Genomic DNA, 19,485 nt, shown 5'->3' with positions numbered 1-19,485 from the left:
GAAATCGAATTCAAAAACAAATTTCTCGCACAATACTTGAAGGGAAAATAATATTTCCTCTATCTTTTACTAATTACTTATATGAACCTCTGAATGTTAGACCAAGGACCGTGAGAAATTATTATATTCAATATCTATTAAAAAAGTAGAGTGAATAAATCCATTCCAGTTTTCTGTTAAACTGTTAAAATCTCCCGAGCTATAAATAAAGTTATTAATAAACTGAATAAGACAAAAAATAATTTTTATATCATGAAACATCTAATAACAATGAATTAACATGATCAATTCTTGCACAAAAGGAAAATGGTACTTGAAATTCAAGGAAATCGAGAATTGGTTTTAAAACAATACAATCAATCTATTGACGATGTTCGACAATGTATTGATATTGTATTAGAGTGGATGAAAAAACAACCACAAATCCCTATTGACTCTTACGGTACGTATTCTTTATTAAAGACTGTAAAAGTCATATATCTCGATAAGTCATCTTATAGGAAATAATTTAGTTTGTCTGTGTTTATTTAGACGTTTAAATTTTTTTGAGAAAGAAAGAAAAAAAATAAAATATTTTTATTTTCAGATGAAAACGTCTTAAATAGAATTATCGAAAGTCATTTAATACTTAATAAGTTTAGTATTGAAAAGACAAAATCGAAAATTGATTTATATTACGCCTGTCGAAATTATTTCCCAGAATTTTTTGATAATTGGGATCCATCAACACCAGAAATTGAATTATCATTAAAAACATGGTGAAGTATTATTATATTTCCTAAAATAATAATTTACATTTTCAAGGACGTTTCAAAATATAAATATATTTTTTAACTAATTTCAAAAACCATTGCATTTTTAGCATGTATTTAACGTTACCAAAAGTCACACCAGATTTGTATCGCATATCAATTGTCCGTGTGTTCGATTCGAATGATAAAAATTTTTTCGTGATACCATATTATAAAACCATATTAATGAGTATACAAATTCGTTACCTATGCGATTTTACAATTGGTGAAAATATCATCTTTGATTTGCGCAATACAACTTTTGGTTATTTCAAGCAATTTACTTTACCTGTGATGAAGAAGGCATTTGTTATTTTAATGGTAAAACCATCATGAGATATTTACGTTTTCAAATTTTTACATTACTTATTGTATATTTACAGAAAGCTTACAGTGCGAGAGTTGGAAGTTTACATTTTGTATTTGCACCATCAACATTTAATGCATTTTTGAATATTATGAAATCGATAATGTTGCCGAAATTACAAGAAAGGGTATTATTTTACATAGTAGAACCTCCATAAGTTAAAAATCAATTCAAGGAAACCGTTAGTTTTAAGTTAAAAATAACTCTCTTATTATACTACATTAAAACTTTAAAACCAATTTATTATTCCTAATTAAATTTAAGCATATAACTTAAATATATTTTTATAATCCCCTTTAAATTTCCTTTATTTTGATCCCCTACTCGATAGGTTTTGTTAATTTTTTTTTATAAATGTATCACTATTTCGCTACAAAAATCTTGGAATTTTAAGACATATATAATGATACCTTAAATGTTTAAATTCATTGAATCTTTTGGAAGATAGGAGGTAATAAAGAAATTTACAAATAATATACATACAAACATACATACAAGATACACGCGAAAAACATAAGCACTCCTTAACAGTCGGGTAAAAAAATAAAGATATAAGGTTAGATATAATACTAACATACTGTTTTTTCAGGTATTTGTACACAAAGATTTAGCATCTTTACATAAACATTTTCCAACGGAATATTTACCACAAGAATATGGTGGAACTGAACCTTCAGTTGAAGAATTACAAGGTAATTCCTTTTGCTTTGAATTTATGTAGAATTTTTTCTTTTCATATTCTTGTTGATAATAAACAAAGATATATTATCATGATTATCATGTGCATTTGATTAACTACCTGTTTAGAAACATAATTAGTTCATTTATTTCTAGATGTAATTCCTTGGTATAGACTGGTGTAACTAAAATACACTTGATTGATAATTATAGTTTGAATTTAAATTGGTTGGTTTGGTTTTATGTGAGGTATCAGACTCATTGTGATACGTACTTTTAGGCCAGAAGGCTCCTTGTGTTATTTAATTTTCGCTGACTATCTTCCAAATCCTAATTTATATTAAGGAGCAAAATGCATCTTCTTTCATTAAATATAATGTAAATGATTTAAAAAAAAAAAGCCCACTCGTAGTTTTTAGCTCGAAGGATCACATACGGAATTGATACACCTGAACACGGCATGAGCCACCTGACTTGTCTCAGCTGCAAAAACTTTGTAAAAGACTGTTCTATGATTCGATACTAAATCATTAAGATAAAAATATATTCATTGAACAATACTAGATTTTAAAATGCCTCATTTATTTTCATGGTTTTCGTTGAGCCTGTAAAGATACTGCTTTAGATACAAGATGCAGGCAAAAAACAATCTTTGCATTTCTATTGTAACTAATAATGAAAATTTTTTTGTGTCGAAATTTACCGGAATTGTAAAACCTGAAATTTACATAAAAAAAAACTGGTGCAAGGTATATACTTCGAATTTTTTCTAGTTATAGGTAGTGGATACTTGTTAAAAACATTAACCCATATGTCCAAGAAATAACAAAGTCGTTATTTAATAATACAGTCAAGTTAATGAAGTAATAACCTTATGCCCTTTACTTAGTTTGCTACCATCTCTTGAATTTAGTGACTATAATCTATGTTAAATTTTGAATAATGTCGTGATCAACTTATAATTGTTATATAGGCCTTTACGCTTCTATGTTTTCACATCATGCCAAGGGCGCTCTGTATTTGTATTTCTGTTCAAGTTTTGCTTAAACCAGAAGTACAGATAACATAATTTAAATAAACCTTGAAAATAAACCATCAGTAATAATTTTTCATAAAGAATTTATTTAAATCAATTTTCTTTCAGAGAAATGGATTGAAGAATTTAAAAAGCATCGTTCATATTTAATGAATGAAGTAAAAATGCGAACCAATGAATCCAAACGTATGAAAAAATTGAATGATGACACATTCTTTGGATCAATGCATGGATCATTTAAAAAATTGAATGTAGATTAAAATAAAAAAATATGTAGATTAAAACAAACTCTTTTTTTTTTTAAATTTAAGGTAGTTCACACGTTGCCTCAACTGTAAAATAAAATACAATCAATTGATCGAACTCTTTGAGTAGATGAAAAAATTTCCAGTTATTCGATGAATTTTAGTATTTATAATATAAAATATGGATAAAATGATTTTCATTAGAAGAAGATAAGAGAAAAGAAGAAAACGAGTGAAATACCTTGAGTGACAAAAAATAAATAATTATTAAAAATCATGTTGTTTTGATAAAGATTTCATATTAAAGCAATAAATAAATGAAATTTATTAGAAAAAAGGTCAATAATATAAATATAATAATCGCGTGAGGTAAGCTCAACAATATAATGAGCCTGTGACATGGATTTTCTACAATTCTCTATTTGGCCTTGCACTTTTAATACTTTATATAACTTTTATATAACAAAGTTTAAATCGAGCTCTATCTACGATATAAAAATACAACAATCGTTTCCCAGATTAAAATTTCCCTATTGCACTTCATTTCCGGTTTAGTTGCTGCAGCCATTAATACAAAATATTAACAATTTTACGACAAATAACTTTTGAATTATACAAGATGCGTCCAGATGCGTACAACAGTAAAAACGTAGGTGGGCTTATGGGTTTCTTAAAGGACAAGTCCAGCAATGCTGACACTCACTCGAAGACTAGAATCCCATTTTGCTCCTCTACATCTTCTCCGCTGATTGCCTAAAAACTGATTTAGGAAAAAATAGACTCTAAAAACTTCAAAACCCAACCAACTCGAAATTACAACCATAATCCGAGCCTATAAAATGTTCGGTCTATTCTTTCCGATTACCCCTAAAAACTGCCCTTTCTTGCATATAACAAGCGTTACGCCATATTTATTGTGATAGCGGAAATCAAGCCGTCAAACTAGGACGCCACACGCCACATTTGGAATTGGTTTCACTTAACCCGCCTAGCTAATAGGATTGGATTCAGGGGAAAGCTGAATTTGAATTTTTTCTTTATAACAACACTTTCTTCACTTTACACAAGGAACATTTTCAACAACGTCATATCATTCATTATGTCAGAAGATAGAAGTTTTAATTTTTTTCTTGATAACAAGTTTTTTTCATTTTTTTTCATGCTTAGTTACGCATAATGGTTAAAATTTTTTTAACAGTTTAATCTCCTATTGAATTAAGACGTCTAAAAACCGTGCAACGTATCCAAAATCTTTTCAAATATAGGTCCATTCCATAATTGGTAGTTGGTAACTATATTAACTACTCATTTTATTTAGATTTAAAACAGGTTTAATCTGATATCAGCGACATTCGACGTTCATATAACGCATGCTTTAAAGCAGTAAGTTAAACGGAAAAAATAAAAGAGATAAATGATTTTCCAAAATTGAATTTTTTCAATGATAAAATATTTTGTGAGTTAATTTATTTTTATGGATTCCATTAAATTTTAAAGGAAAATAGTCATGAGATAATCTGTAAATTATACAGTTATACACAAAAGATATGTCTATGCTTTTTGACATTAGATTATTAAGCAAATAATGTAAAGCAAGAAAATAACATCCTTTCTACATAATGAAAACGAACATTTCGTTTCTCTGTAACTTATCAATGCAATGTGATTTAAATAGGCAGCAAATAAATTGACTTTCAGTAACTATACAATTTGTGTTCAAATGTCAATATCCGCATAGAATATTACCAATTACGAAAGTTATAAAAGAAGCGACCATGATCATATTTGCTATTGTTACCGGTATAAGATTGTCTGATAAATAGAAGTGCATTCATGCATTCAATTGTAAAATAACTAATATATGAAAATGAATAAAAATACAGAGTGAAATTTACAAGAGTAAAGAAAATTTTAAGACAGCAGCAGTTTCGGATTAACGTTCTTTTTTTTTTACCGGTGCTGGAACTTAGTCGGGGCCCTTCTCTGCAGTTTTTGAAATAAATTGTTAAGAAACTCACAAAAATAACAATAGGTAATGGGAAGCATTTTTGTTGAAGAAAAAACCCTTTAATAAAGAACTAATTTAGGGCTCAGTAATTTTTCTGGCTAAGTACAGTTTAGTTTTTCAGTTAATGATAAAAAATGGGGATTCAAGAAGCGGGGAAGTCATGAATAAAATCAAATTGCAGGTATAATATTAATGTTTTCAAAATTTTCATTAACCTATTACACAAATAAAAACAAATTAAGAGTCAGTACATATTTTCCGCTTGCATATGAGCAAAATTCACTGCAGCTATAGTCCGTTTTACTGGACATGACTCATAACATCTAACCCTACTTAATAGGGACAAGTGAAATTTACAAAATTAAAAAAACCCCAGATTAATTTTTTGGGAACGGAACCCTAAACTTGAAACATATCTAATTACACTCTCCATTAAATTACTTTTTTTCTTAAGAGCCTTCTCCAAACTAAACCGATTTTGAGGATAATGGTCCATTCGAAAGGCTAAGCTCGCAATTGAAACATAGCTACGAACACTCTCCGTTAAATTCCCTTTCAAACGAAACAAAAAAAAATCAAAATCGGCTCATCTATTTAGGTGCTACGATGCCATATATGCAGGCAAATAGACACATACACACACATATAGCGGTCAAACTTATACCACCCCTTTCTTTTGGTTCGGGGGTTAAAAAGGCTGCAAAATACGTAATACAAATTGCCGTTGAGAAAGTAAAAATGCATTTCCAAAACTTAAATAAGTTTGACTTAAAATTAATCACTTTGTTTTAATTTTAATGAAAGTGTTTTAATATTCAACGATGATGAACTCTGTTCATTGAATTTTCTTCCTGTTTCAAGGATACACCCAGTATAACTGGATAATATTACTATATTTATTATGCTACCTTAGTATGTAATTGTTTTGATGGTACAAACAATAGTTGAAAACATATCAGCTTTTCCATTATATTAATGCAATTCATAAGAATTACATTTTTCAAGTGAATATAATTAAATTTTTCCTCTTTTTAAAAAACTAGTTTGAATACCATTTACTAGTGTTTCTAGTTTAAAATTCTTAAAAGAAATAATTAATAATCAATATAAAATTATTATTCCAAATACCTTGACAATAGATTTTATAATCGTTCTAATTTTAATTCAATCAACATCATAAATAAAAATATGTGTGAATTTCTAAAAGTGAATCGCAAAGGTGTTTTGAAAATTTTTAATAAAACAGAACAGAATATTCAAGAAGATTTGGAAATATTACGTGAATGGCTAAAACAACAGCCTCATTTACCATATATTGATGGTGAGAAATTATTAAGTAAATCAATATGACCGTTTTATATAAGCATTGTAATATTCTTTGTTCATAAAGATGCCAGATTAGAAGCAATTTTACTTTTAAGAAAATTTAGTATTGAAAGAGCAAAACAAACTATTGATGGATATTTTACTACACGAACTGAACATCCAGAGTTTTATGAAAATAGAGATCCTTGCAGTGAGGAATTTCGTAAATCATATAAAGTTGTGTGAGTATTTATTAATATTTTATATTCTTTAGTTGATTGAACTACGGAAAAGTAGGATAAAAATTGGATACGATCATGTGCCAAAATTATATTTTCTCCTCGATTCTTTATTGGAAATATAACCCAACGATATGTTATTGACATTTTATGATGCTAAAATTAAAGCAAAATCTCTGACAGAAATATTTTTCTTATTGTTTTTTTTTTTTTTTTTTAAACTTATGTAATAACAATAAATAACATTTTCTCAAAGTATGTCATTATTCTGCCCCTAATTAACTGTAAGATATTTCTTTTGAATATCAAAGAATTAATATAAATTATTTTTATTGCCTATAATTTGTGCAGATCATTCTTTCCATTAAAGTGTCAAACTGAAAATTTCCAACGTATTACTATAACTAGAATTTTCAATCCTGATCCTAAAGAAATTGATGGTGTGATACATGCCAAATACAATTTTTTGACCGAAGAGGCTTTCCTTCAATATGATTATTGCAATGGTCATCAGGTTATTTTTGATTTAATCGGCGTCAAATTAATTCATTTATCAATATTTACACCAGCATTATTGGCAAAATCGACGAAAATTCATTTGGTTAGTATTGTTTCTTATTTATAATTCTTATTTATGACTTGTTTCAAGATATTTTGCTATGGTTAAAATTTGTGTATTTTGTAGGACGCCTATGGATTTAGAATAGCAGGAATTCATATTTTGAACCCACCACCGTTTATGGATACAATTGTTGTCATTATGAAAACTTTTTTGAAAGATAAAATTATAAAACGGGTAAGTTTGTCTAAGTTTATTTATTTCAACGCAGGACTAGACCGTCGGACAGAAAAGGGTGCTTTGTAAAATGATTTATACTTCGTGACTGGCTGGCTGCCTTTTGGCATCCAAACTTCTCTCTATTCTCAAATGAGAATTATAACGGTACACTTAAGCTATCGATCTACTAATAAACATTTACTTCAAAATCATTGTCAGAATAGCAAACTATTAAAAAGTTAGAAAAACTTTTATCCTGAAACTCGTACCTATTTTCACCTAAAGAACGATAATTTGATACAAATTTATTTATGACCTGAGGTATAGTAGCACAGTCTGATGTGCTACAATTATCTGAAAATAAATATCCCAATAAAATTTTGAATTGTGTTTTTATAGTATGGGTCACAATTCGATAGATAAAAAATTAAATTAAACTTTGAAAATATGATTTCTTTCTTATCTATTCCCATCAAAATATTTTTGATTTTTCCCTCTAATTTCCTCAAGATATCGAACTTCTTCATCGTTAAGCCCCTAAAAGGAAAAAGCATTAATTAAACATTTGAAATTTAATTCTCATTTCTAATTGTCAAACATTTTTTAGCTTCAAATCCATAATGATTTAGATTCACTTCATTCCGTTTTCTCCAAAAAATTACTACCTTTTCAATATGGAGGTGAATGTGGAGATCTATACCAAATACGAGGTATGAACTTCTTTCTATAATAACATGCACAATTCGTTGTTAGTAATCTATTTAAAAATATTACTTCATTTATTTTAGACGAATGGCAAGAATTTATCGAATCAATGCGTCCATGGTTTCTGACGGATGAAAAACTCAAAACTGATGAATCAAAACGACCTATGACATCAAATGGTAGTTATCTTTCAGATTCTGTCCAGGGTACATTTAAAAAATTAAACATCGATTAGATAACTAATTAGCATCATAAAAATTTGAAAGCATTGGGTAAAAATTTGTTATTTTTCTTATTTTCAAAATTTCTCGGTTAAGTTTTGTATTTTAACGATTTGCATACAATATATGTTAATTTGAATGCGGTTTTCGTCATTTGATTTTAAATCGACTGTAAATACTAAATTCACAGTTGGGTAAATAGTGATAAAAATGATTTGGGGTCGCTGAACACGAATATCGTGACAGAATTGATCTCAGACGTATCTGGTGCCCAGGATGTACGGTATTCCGGTCGCCTCCTGGAGTTTTAGAGAAATTTGTCATATAAAAGTTCGCCATATAAATCACGTTTAATATATAAATAATAACATTTAATCATGTGGACAGCAAGAAAACCATTCACTCTGGTCGCCAGGTACCTGGGAATGGCGAAAACCCCGACTACCAAATCCGACTACCTGCTCAAAGTTTTCGATCTTTGATCCTTTTCGTTTCTTCGTCTATTATATTTATTATACAGTCGAACTCTTGTTTAGTTATAACTTAATAAACTTTAAGGTCATATTTCACTGGATAAATAATTATAAACATTTTTGAAGTAGTTATAGAAATTAAATAATTTTGTCAAAAGTGGCATTTTATTGTACCTATTATTAAGATTTCAAATCGAAAAAAATCAAAACAAAGACATTTTAGAATAATGAAAACTAAAAGGACAAAAGAATTAATATTTTTCTTACAATAAGCGAAATAATAAAAAATAATAAGAAAGACGCGTGATTTTTTTGTGAAATTTATGTCCAGCAAATTTTTTAATTAAACAATAATTTATACTCTGCTCATTTTTTCTGAAAAAAATTATATTTACAGAAATACCTATTTACCATAATTGATTTTACGAATTTGTATATTTAGCTTGTAAACTGCGTTTCGCTTTACAAATCTTTATTACAATTAAATAATTAATATTATCTTGTTTATGACAGTTATGGAAAGTTACTTTTATCACCTGGGAAAAACTATTGAATATTTTAAAAACATATTTAATTTTTTTTTTCTTTTCATATTATGGTATAAGTTGATGCAGTGAAGCATTAGAGTCGCACTCACGCCATCATGATTATATTAAAATTAACAATAAACTAATATTTGAAAAATTAACACACACAAAAAAAAAGATTTTACTACCGGCTTATTCTAAATTATCATTATTCAGCATTAGTAAAATGTATAAAACCAGTTAATAAACATTACTCACCCTTAGCCTTTTAAAAATATTTTAAACAGACATTTATACTTGAAAGGAAAATAATCGAGTCTCCGAGATGCATAATTATCAAAACTAGTTTGTAACATAAAGTTGTAAAGTGTAAATGAATGCAAGATATACAGGCGATTTTTATTTGTAAATGAAAATTAAGAGGTGTTGCAAATATACAAGTATATCAGAAAAATTTCGGAAAATATTCTCGCAGTAATCTTGAATATTAGTCAAAATGTACTCATATTGCAGGAGTTTGCAGATCTTAGCATCTGCAAATGATTTTGAGTCATGGACGTTGAAATGCCAATACTTGTTTGTATGCGCGCTTAAAAAATATTTTATTGCATATTCTGCATATGTGTTCAAGTGTCAATGTTTTTATTTTTTGTATGTGCATGTTTAAAAAACATTAACTTTTACACTTCAAGGCATATGGAAAATAACTTTGAAATAGCTTAGAAACAGGAATTAATGACATTCCAAAGTACATAACTTAAAACGACTTGTATTTGGATTATCGCGTCCATATAGACTTTAACGGAGAGAGACAGCTTAAAAAGGCATTACTTCGTTTGTCCTAACTGTACAATCATACAGTGAAATCATTTGATGAAATGATGGGATTTTTTGTCTTCCGTAGAATTTTAATGAAATAAATTACATCTGATACCTTGGTGTAACTAGAGAGAATCAAAGGTAGACAACCAGCGCAGTTTATTAACCACGCTATGTATTTATTGAAACTATGAAATAGTAATCAAAAGAAAGAATCAATACTTATCTCTTTTATTATATTATTTTTCGATAGACATTGAGAATATTTTGGGAACTGCCAGTGCCAAACTCTCTAGCTGCACCATTGATCTGGTGATTTAACATTCATCGTAGATCCACATGGCAAATCATAAATGAAAGATACTAAACCTTCCCAAAGTAGTTCAATGTTTACTTTTTTGGAAAAATTTCAATATTTTAGTTCTAAGTATAAATAATAATAAAAAAATAAAAAAATTATTTTTATAGCAATGAATTTTTTGTATTTGATTGAATTGATGTAAAAATACGTCATGCCTCGTCAGTTGCGTGATTATAATTTGATTTTGTAAATAATTATTTTTATTTAACCTTTTAATTTTTTGTGTCTTCACAATTTTCTATATCCTATGTAACTTCTTCAAGTATAGCTGCTCAATTATCGCAAACTTGAACAAAACATAGAAGGTTGATCCAATGTTGTAGTTTAATTAGGTACCTCTTAACCGATATTCCCTGTCAAACTTTCCTGTAAAATGATATTTGCTATTTCAATGCAAAATTAATGGAAGTATACATTAAATGCTTATCAAGATGTGTTCAGGATTTTTAGTATATTAAACTAGAATGTCTACGAAAAAACGGGAGCAACCAATCCAACCGAAGCGAAATACATGGACACAAGAAATGCATATAGATGGTTTATTTTATTGTGAAATTGTTAATATTTATTTATCCGTTGGTTGCGCAGTTATTGTAGGAACAATAAAATCGACGCCAGCGCTTCCAGTAGATAATTCAAACGTAAAAGTTGCCTGTTATGTCTAATTTGCAATTTTTACATGTAAATGGCATAGCAGACGTCAAATAAAAATTATTGAAAAATTAATAAGACTTGTTGCATTAGAAATTGTGAAAATCAGAAACGAAATTGCGTAAATATTATTTTTTAAATGTAAGTTAATATAATTACTCATTTTAGTTTGATAGAAAATATTATTAAATTTTCAATGTAAGCCGTAGATACAAACCATAGAATTATAAGTCCATCCATACAATTATTTAATAAATTACTGTACCTATCATTACCATGGTAAAGAACGACTTATAGCCCGGGAGATCGAAGTGTGCTTTCTACATGATAAGCATTAAGCTAATATTTCGTAATTGGCTTCGTTTCGACGAGACGTCCAACTTCTTTATTTACGAAAATTTTTGCAAGTGGTATGTTTACACGATGATAAGTAATTTTAAAACAACAATTTACAAGTTTCCGGACAATGTACGTATCCTTTTTAATTCACTATAGGACAAAAAGATTTTTGCACAAATACTTCAATTTCATAAATAAAAAAGTTTTGTCGAGCCCAAACCACTTATGAAAAACCAGCTTGATGTTTATCCTCCCGAAAAAACCTACCTCCCGGACCAACAAATATTACGTCCCTTTATTAATACCATCTTGCTGTGACGTCATCAATATAATCTGAAATACATGGTACTGAAATATATCGAAACGTGATGGCTAGTACGTAGGTACTGGAATATTAAGCAAACGAACGCAAGAAAAGAAATTGTTGATAATGTATCTATTTTATTATTTTATTACAATAACCAACTGTACATTAATAATAAAAATTTAACTTAAATGATTAATAATAATAATACTTCAACTATCTCTCTTCTTTTAGTTTATTATGCTCGAAGACCTTCAAAATAAATTTCATATATGCAATTATTTGATTAATTCTCCAAATGCGGACATACGGACAATCTAATGCGCATGGCTACATGTTAAGTAAATTAATGTATAGATATATAAAGTGGTCTTTAAAAACCGTTAGTTGATTTTATTTTATTTTTTCTTCGATTACAAGATTTTCTAATTATCGCTAAGAAGAGTCTCTTTCTAGATAAAAAGAGTCCGTTTTGGCACTAAGCTATTTTAGTTCGAAAAAGGTAATAGATAAATTGTTCGAAAACGCACTAAAATATATAGAAATTGAATTCCAAAACGTACTTCTATTTAAGCAGGTACCTGCTACAAAATATATACTGAATTTTGCTTTCCAATTTTGCGAAATCTTTTCGATTTTCAACCAAAAAACATTTTTTTTAAAGTATTTCTTCGATATAGTTTGCCATAGTTTTCATAGCAATTTTTTTGGATAAATCCACTGAATACTTTTTAAAATACTTATAAAATAATACATGATACGTATTATTACTTTTAAATTATTAAATACTTTTTGGTGCAAATAATTATCCGATATTGAAGAATTCAGACAAGAGATAACTGAACTACTGTCTTTGATTGTAAAAGCATTGCTTAAACTTTAAATTTGTGATAAATAATTTTGGGTACTTTGAATATGATTGTAGTATTGTATTTAATACATATTTAACGAACATGAAAGTAGTCACCACTGAACAGATTTGCATATTAAAGTTATTTCGAGACCAAATATTGATAGGTACGCGAAAAACTAAAAACGCGGTTCCGTAAATTTAATGTTTTTATCAATTTAATCAATAGGTAAACCCTGTTTATACAATTTTCGTAAAAAATTAATATCAATTTTCTTTTCATTTCGCTTTATGAGAAATTAACAATTATCGATATTAATTTTTTATAAAAGATGCATAATCAGATAAATAATTGAAAGATAAAATTAAAATTTGTTTGTACCGTTTTCAATTTTTCGGATAAATTGGGTCTCGAAATACCTTAAATGAGAAAGATTGAGGATAGATTACTTCATAGAAGTTTAGCCTAATAACTGTATTGATATTTTTTTTTTTATTTAATGACTAACATTAACAGTTGATTTATTTCTCAACCTATATCTTCTAAAAAAAGACAGTACAGTATGATAACAATTATATTTGAATTGCTATTTGAAATGTTTCATTATATTTTTATGAACAATATAATAACAATAATTTCAACAAACTCCTCAATACCAATTAAATAATTCTAATCAAAAATAAATAGTTTAACAATAAATTACATTATTTAGTGATTTTAAAACAATTTTAAACAATGTGTGACTTATTAAATGTAAATCGTGCAGCTGTTTTAAAATTATTTAATAAATCGGAACAAAGTGTTAAAAATGATTTAAAAATTTTACGTGAATGGTTAAAACATCAACCACATTTACCAGAAATTGATGGTAAGTAGTTTTTTTTAATAATTTTTCGTGTCTGTCATATTTCATGATCAAGTATTATATAATTTGTTGAATGGTAATTTTGTAAAATAACCAATTAATTCTTAAAAAAATCATATTGCATGTCTTTGAAATATTCAGATTTCCTGATAATTGTATAGTATTAGAATTTAATGGTTCCGTGTTTTATGAATGTGACCATTTTTTTTTGTATCGATACACGAACTTTATTTTACGTGTTTATTGTTAAATTGTTTTAATTAAATTGTTAAATTTAAATAAATTTTAATTATCTTATTAAGTTTATGGTCTAGGAGCCAGTATAATTCTTATTATTTCATTAAATTATTTCCATTTAGTAAAATATGTAGGAATAGTGCTATATACAATATTGCCTAAAGATAATAAATAAAGTACTTTCTTATGTATTAATAAATGAATACATATTTTTATATTTTAAGTAATTATTATTATTTGTATATTCTAAATGATTAATATAACGCTGGCTCTCCGACTATTAAAATTAGAGTGGCCTTGGTATTTGAATTTTTAATAATTATCTAATAACATTATACAAATATAATTTAGTTGGTCATATTATCTTTTAAATGTTTATAAACATTGAGTTTTATTATGTTTGCCCAATTTTTTTGTTTGTTTTTGGAATCGTTTTTTTAATGCGCAAAATTTTGTTGATATCCTTTTTCGTTTTTGAGTTATCGTGTACACAGACGGACAGGCGGATAGAAGGACAGACGGGTGACAGACAACCGGAAATGGACTAATTAGTTGATTTTATGAACACCTATATCAAATTTTGTTCGTAGCATCAATATTTTTAAGCGTTACAAACTTGGGACTAAACTTAGTATACCTTGATATATATATTTCATATATACACGGTATAAAAAGTATTATTGAAGTTTTTTTGGCGTGAAACTAAACTAAACTTGAAGAGTTATCAAAATAATATTGGTTATTGGGTCGTTATTCGTGCCAGTACCTACTAATAATGCGTGACAAAAATATTATCAGTCAGGTACTACTTTAAAAAAAGAAAGTAAAATTTATACATTGATTAAATTAAATGTATATACATTTTATTATGTGCATTGAATCCATAATTTTTGTGAGAGTATAAAATACTCTTTCTTTGGCTATTGACAATTATACGCACGTTAATGATTCATTTTCTATTAGTTAAAACATTTATTCAAGGTGTTCTGTAATTCAATATCTACTTGATTACATGGACTTGCTTGTGTCCATAATAAAACGGGGAAAAATGTTTAATCCTAGGATTTTCTTAGAGAGAGGTTGTGTTATTTACCGGCCATAATATGACGATATCTCGTTGAATTTAGAAGTAAGCAAAGGTACCGTACTGAGAAAATTGTTTTGTCAGTAGGAAACCAAAGTCTCCTTGGAAACCAAAGTTAATGTCCTTTTATTTATCCAAAGTCTTCTGAAACCCAGTTTGAGCCTATTATCATGGTTCTATTCCATATTCTCACAATGTATTGGTTTTCATTACAAAACTCATATCGCCGAAAATATTACCAACAAATTTGATTTCGATAATTGCGTACAAAGTTTGCAATTTTGGTTTCAATGTATTTATATCCTTTCTAATATTAAATGAATCCAATTTCCAAATTTTAAAAAGTCGAAAAGCCTTTTTAAAAAAGGGAATTCCTGTTCCAAATTAGCCCAGATAAGTTATTTGCTTTTGCTGCTATCTTTATTAACGCCTTTTTACTTTAATAATAAAAAAAATTATTATTATTTTTTATCATTCTAACAATAACGGAATAACTGAAAATAAAATATTAATTTTAAAAAGGGAAGTGGTGACCAAAATAAGATTTTTTAATAAGTGTCAGTTAATTTGTAAAGGAAATCTCTCATTCCTGAAACACTGTATGTAATTAGGAAAGTTGTTTCAATTTATCAAAAAACTATTATAGATAAATTCCTGAGTTCGCTGCATAAATAATAACAAATAAGTCTAGACAAAATAAAGACATTACTTATCTGATTATTAGCTAATGTTAGCACAAAAGGTCAATATTTTTTTTATCGTGTCTTATCAGTTTAAAACTACTTTCTTATTCAGTTCTATATTTATCTCCAATAAAAACATGGTTTTAAACACGGAAAAAACGATGCCGCTAGTTAAAATATAATTTGATAATTGATTTTCAACATATCACCCTCTGTGATTCCTGGGATTCCGAATCCGAGGAATTGAAGATTCAATATCTTAAAATCCTTTAGTTTGGTGGATAATTTTCATTATTTTTGAGTCAAAATAACCCTAGAAAATAATTTTCATTGAAATCTGCAACAAAAAATATTTTTGCAAATTTCGAAATTTCTCAAAAGGTTCCTTTAAAACGATGCGATCCGATTAACGATTTTCAAGATATCACTCTCAAAGTGCTAGGATCCCAAATCCGAGGAATCTTTATCTTGAAATCCTTTAAGCTTTCAAGCCATGAGCAAACATCCATAGTAATTAAAAATTTATTCCATTTTTCAGATGCACGGTTAGAACGTTTATTAGTACAACGAAAATTTAGTATAGAGCGAGCAAAACAAACAATAGATGCTCACTTCACAATACGGGACCAAGCACCCGAATTATTTGAGAATAGAGATCCAACTAGTGATGAATTAAAAAAATCCTTCCGAATGATGTACGTCAAACTAAGTAATCAAATTAAATGATAATAGTGACAATGATAGCAATTTTGTATATTACAGTTCATGGATACCATTAAAGGATCAAAATGACCAGTATCAACGTCCATTTATTGCTAAAATATTTGCTGAAGATCCAAAAGACATAGATAGTACTGCACATATTAAATATAATTTCATTATGCAGGATATTATGTTACATCATGATTATTCGAATGGATCACATTTAATTTTTGACCTTAAGGATCTTAAATTAGTATATATGACAATATTTTCACCAGCAATATTAGCCAAATCACTAAAAGTACATATGGTAAGTGGCTTCAATGTTTTATTTTTAACCCCCGGCCTAAAAATAAGGGGGTCATAAGGTTGATCGCTATGTGTGTGTGTGTGTCTGTCTATATGTCTGTCTGTCTGTCTGTGGTATCGTAGCGCCTAAACGGAGGAACCTATTGAATTTTTTGGTTTTGTTTGAAAGGTAATTTACTGGAGAGTGTTCTTAGCTATGTTTCAAGTCCAAGTTTAGAGTTCCGTACCCGAAAAAACTAAAAAATTGTCGATGATCTTCAAAATCGACTCGGCTTGGAAAAGGCTTTAAGGAAAAAGATAATTTAATAGAAAGTGTCCTTAGATATGTTTCAAGTGCAAGTTTAGGGTTTCGTATCCTAAAAATTTGTTGGGCGTTTGGGAAAAGTTTATCTTAGCTAAACAATAATTTTCTCAATATTGTTTCACTAGAACGTTAACACAAATATATATTATCTACTAGAAATAAAATTTCTTAGGAAAGAAGTCCAATTTGATAACTTCAAATTTATATTTACGCTAACAGAAAAATGTAATGATTGAAATATTTTTCATAATTTTAGGAAGCATATGGTTTACGAATCGCCGGATTACACATAGTATTTCCACCTCCATTCATTGACGCAGTTCTTGGAGTAATAAGATCTCTATTAAAAGAAAAATTACTTAAAAGAGTAAGTATCAATAAAAATTTACAAGCCGGGATCAAACTGCTACTGTTAATGTATTGTAAATGAAAACGCCTAATCAATTTTTGTCTAAAACTCAATAGCTGAGAAACTACAGACAATAAAGTTTAAAGATAATCGATAATTAAATAAATAGTTTTCTTGATAAATTGATATAATTGCTTCAGTAATACAATGAAAAGCATCTTTCTTTATAAGCTATCTTTCTTTCATTTAATTAAATTTTCCAAAATATATGGAAATCATTTTGTAATTCTTAATCCTAATGAAATTCATTAATATGCTTTACTTATTTGCAGGTTCATATACACAAAGATCTCGAATCCTTACATAAAATAATACCAAAGAAAATTTTACCAAAAGATTACGGTGGCGAAGCCGATGAACTTCTAAAAATACGCGGTAAATATTCATTGTGGTTATCTCCCAATAAAAAAGAGTCCTAGTTTTGTCAAAAGTTTTTTAAATGCAAATTTCAATTACTATTATTTCAATGAGTTTTTTTTAATTAGATGATTGGGAAAAACACATCGAAACATGGCGACCATGGTTAATAAAAGAATCAAAAGTACGTGTCGATGAAAGTAAACGACCCAAAGAATCAAAAACACCAAATCTTTTAGGTTCAATACACGGTACTTTTAAGAAATTAGACATTGACTGAATGCGAATAATTCATAAAAATGGTATGATCAGGGGAATATGGCTAGTCATATAAAATGGTCATTTAAAATATTTTACTGATCGTCAAAAACTAATTTCATGTGTTCACAGTTACCATATTCTTGTTTTAACTTAATTTTAATTTAAACTGTGATTAATAAAAGTTCTAAGTAAGAGTTAAGACGGCAATTACTACCTCCCACAAGGAAAGTGACACAATTCGAAAAGTTCTAAGTCTGTGACACTTTTCTTGTAGAGAGAGAAATAAGCAATTCATGACAATTTAATTGGACTTTAAATGCTCATTTTGATAGGGTTGGAATCAAAACTATTTACTAATCACCTTCTTGCATTAGGGTGCTTTTTAAAGCTGACATATGCTTGAAAATCGATAATTAAATTTAATCGACGAAAACGTTACAAGCGCAAAATTTCAGTTTCAAAGGTACATATCTTATACTGGCATCGAATTCGATCTAATTTTTCCTGATTCATAACTGACAAACATTGGGTGAACGCTTTAAATTAGAAAGTCTTTCTTTCTAATATTTTTATTGAATTCATCGAAAAAAATTTTCGAAGAGTGTGTAATTTTTGCAGAAACAATTATACGAAATAACAATTTTGATACGAAAAACCAATTTTGGGCAAGAACAAGTTTCTAATTTAAAGTGTTCGTCTATCAATTACCAGTTATGGAGTAGAGTGAGCTTTTCACTGAGCTTGTAAGTTTATTTTGAGTATGATGACTGTGTAAAAAGTGCGCCTACGCACCCAATATTTTTTTGCTTGAAGCATTTTTATCAATAAAAGTTATTTTTCAAATTTCAAGCGTATGTCAACTAAAAAATTTTAAAATTTCGTTTTTTTTCAAAAAAATTGTATTTTTTGGTCAGTTTAAAGCAAAAAAGTACTCTTATGATTTTTTTAAACAAAAATTCTGGAAAATCTAAACATGCAATATTCGCTTTTAAGAAAATTGTGTTGTTTTTCCAACCTCTAAGAGAATTCTCTTAACTAACGCAGCTCCTACGCTACGAATTTTTATCTTATATGGATTATTTTCTGTTATGGCATTGTCTATACACTCTTTTATTATATTATGTAAAATGTTTTATGAAAATTACGAAAGTCTACGGGCTTAATAAACTATCACGCAAATCTTGAATAAAATTTGGTAAAATGATATTTAAACGCACCATAACCTTCAATTACCTTCAATATTTTCAACATTAATAACAATATAACAATAATGACAAAAATACGCTTCAAGGCAATAAATGTTACAAATAATTATTACGTGAAATAATCATCAATTTTACTTAGTATTGAGGAAACGGGTAAAAGTTTTTCAAAACAATGATAATAATAATTACACAATAACACACCAGCTGTAGAAAATTAACGACAAACAAATGAAATAAATATTACAAAAAAAAAGTTCTATACTCAAGTTGTATATCGTGCTGCGTTCACAACTCAGTCAGCACTTGTGTTGTTGCTTTGTAATACTATTCTTTTTTCAATTCGCTTTTTGTTTTTTATATAATTTTTTTTT

The 19,485-nt window shown here is 28.0% G+C and overlaps 3 protein-coding genes across 3 annotated transcripts; all 3 read left to right on the top strand.

Annotated features, from left to right (window-relative positions):
- The first annotated feature begins 306 nt into the window (after window positions 1-306).
- On the top strand, window positions 307-3,210 carry LOC123301070 (retinol-binding protein pinta-like). The gene is made up of 7 exons (XM_044883798.1): window positions 307-442; window positions 587-758; window positions 863-1,112; window positions 1,175-1,285; window positions 1,748-1,850; window positions 2,981-3,123; window positions 3,184-3,210. Exons 1-7 carry the CDS (start codon window positions 307-309, stop codon window positions 3,208-3,210), a joined length of 942 nt encoding a protein of 313 aa, XP_044739733.1.
- A 3,103-nt stretch (window positions 3,211-6,313) lies between these two features.
- Window positions 6,314-8,397, top strand: LOC123301069 (alpha-tocopherol transfer protein-like). The gene is made up of 6 exons (XM_044883797.1): window positions 6,314-6,446; window positions 6,516-6,672; window positions 7,021-7,270; window positions 7,355-7,465; window positions 8,055-8,157; window positions 8,236-8,397. Exons 1-6 carry the CDS (start codon window positions 6,314-6,316, stop codon window positions 8,385-8,387), a joined length of 906 nt encoding a protein of 301 aa, XP_044739732.1. The 3' UTR covers window positions 8,388-8,397.
- A 5,002-nt stretch (window positions 8,398-13,399) lies between these two features.
- Window positions 13,400-18,385, top strand: LOC123300399 (alpha-tocopherol transfer protein-like). Its single transcript, XM_044882970.1, has 6 exons — window positions 13,400-13,566; window positions 16,106-16,262; window positions 16,330-16,579; window positions 17,139-17,249; window positions 17,564-17,666; window positions 17,777-18,385. Exons 1-6 carry the CDS (start codon window positions 13,434-13,436, stop codon window positions 17,926-17,928), a joined length of 906 nt encoding a protein of 301 aa, XP_044738905.1. The 5' UTR covers window positions 13,400-13,433; the 3' UTR covers window positions 17,929-18,385.
- Window positions 18,386-19,485: the final 1,100 nt, after the last annotated feature.

The sequence above is a fragment of the Chrysoperla carnea genome, chromosome 5 (assembly GCF_905475395.1).
Source record: "Chrysoperla carnea chromosome 5, inChrCarn1.1, whole genome shotgun sequence".
NCBI lineage: Eukaryota > Metazoa > Arthropoda > Insecta > Neuroptera > Chrysopidae > Chrysoperla > Chrysoperla carnea.
The sequence above is the reverse complement of the archived record's forward strand: the minus strand, read 5'-3'. Positions and strand labels throughout refer to the sequence as shown.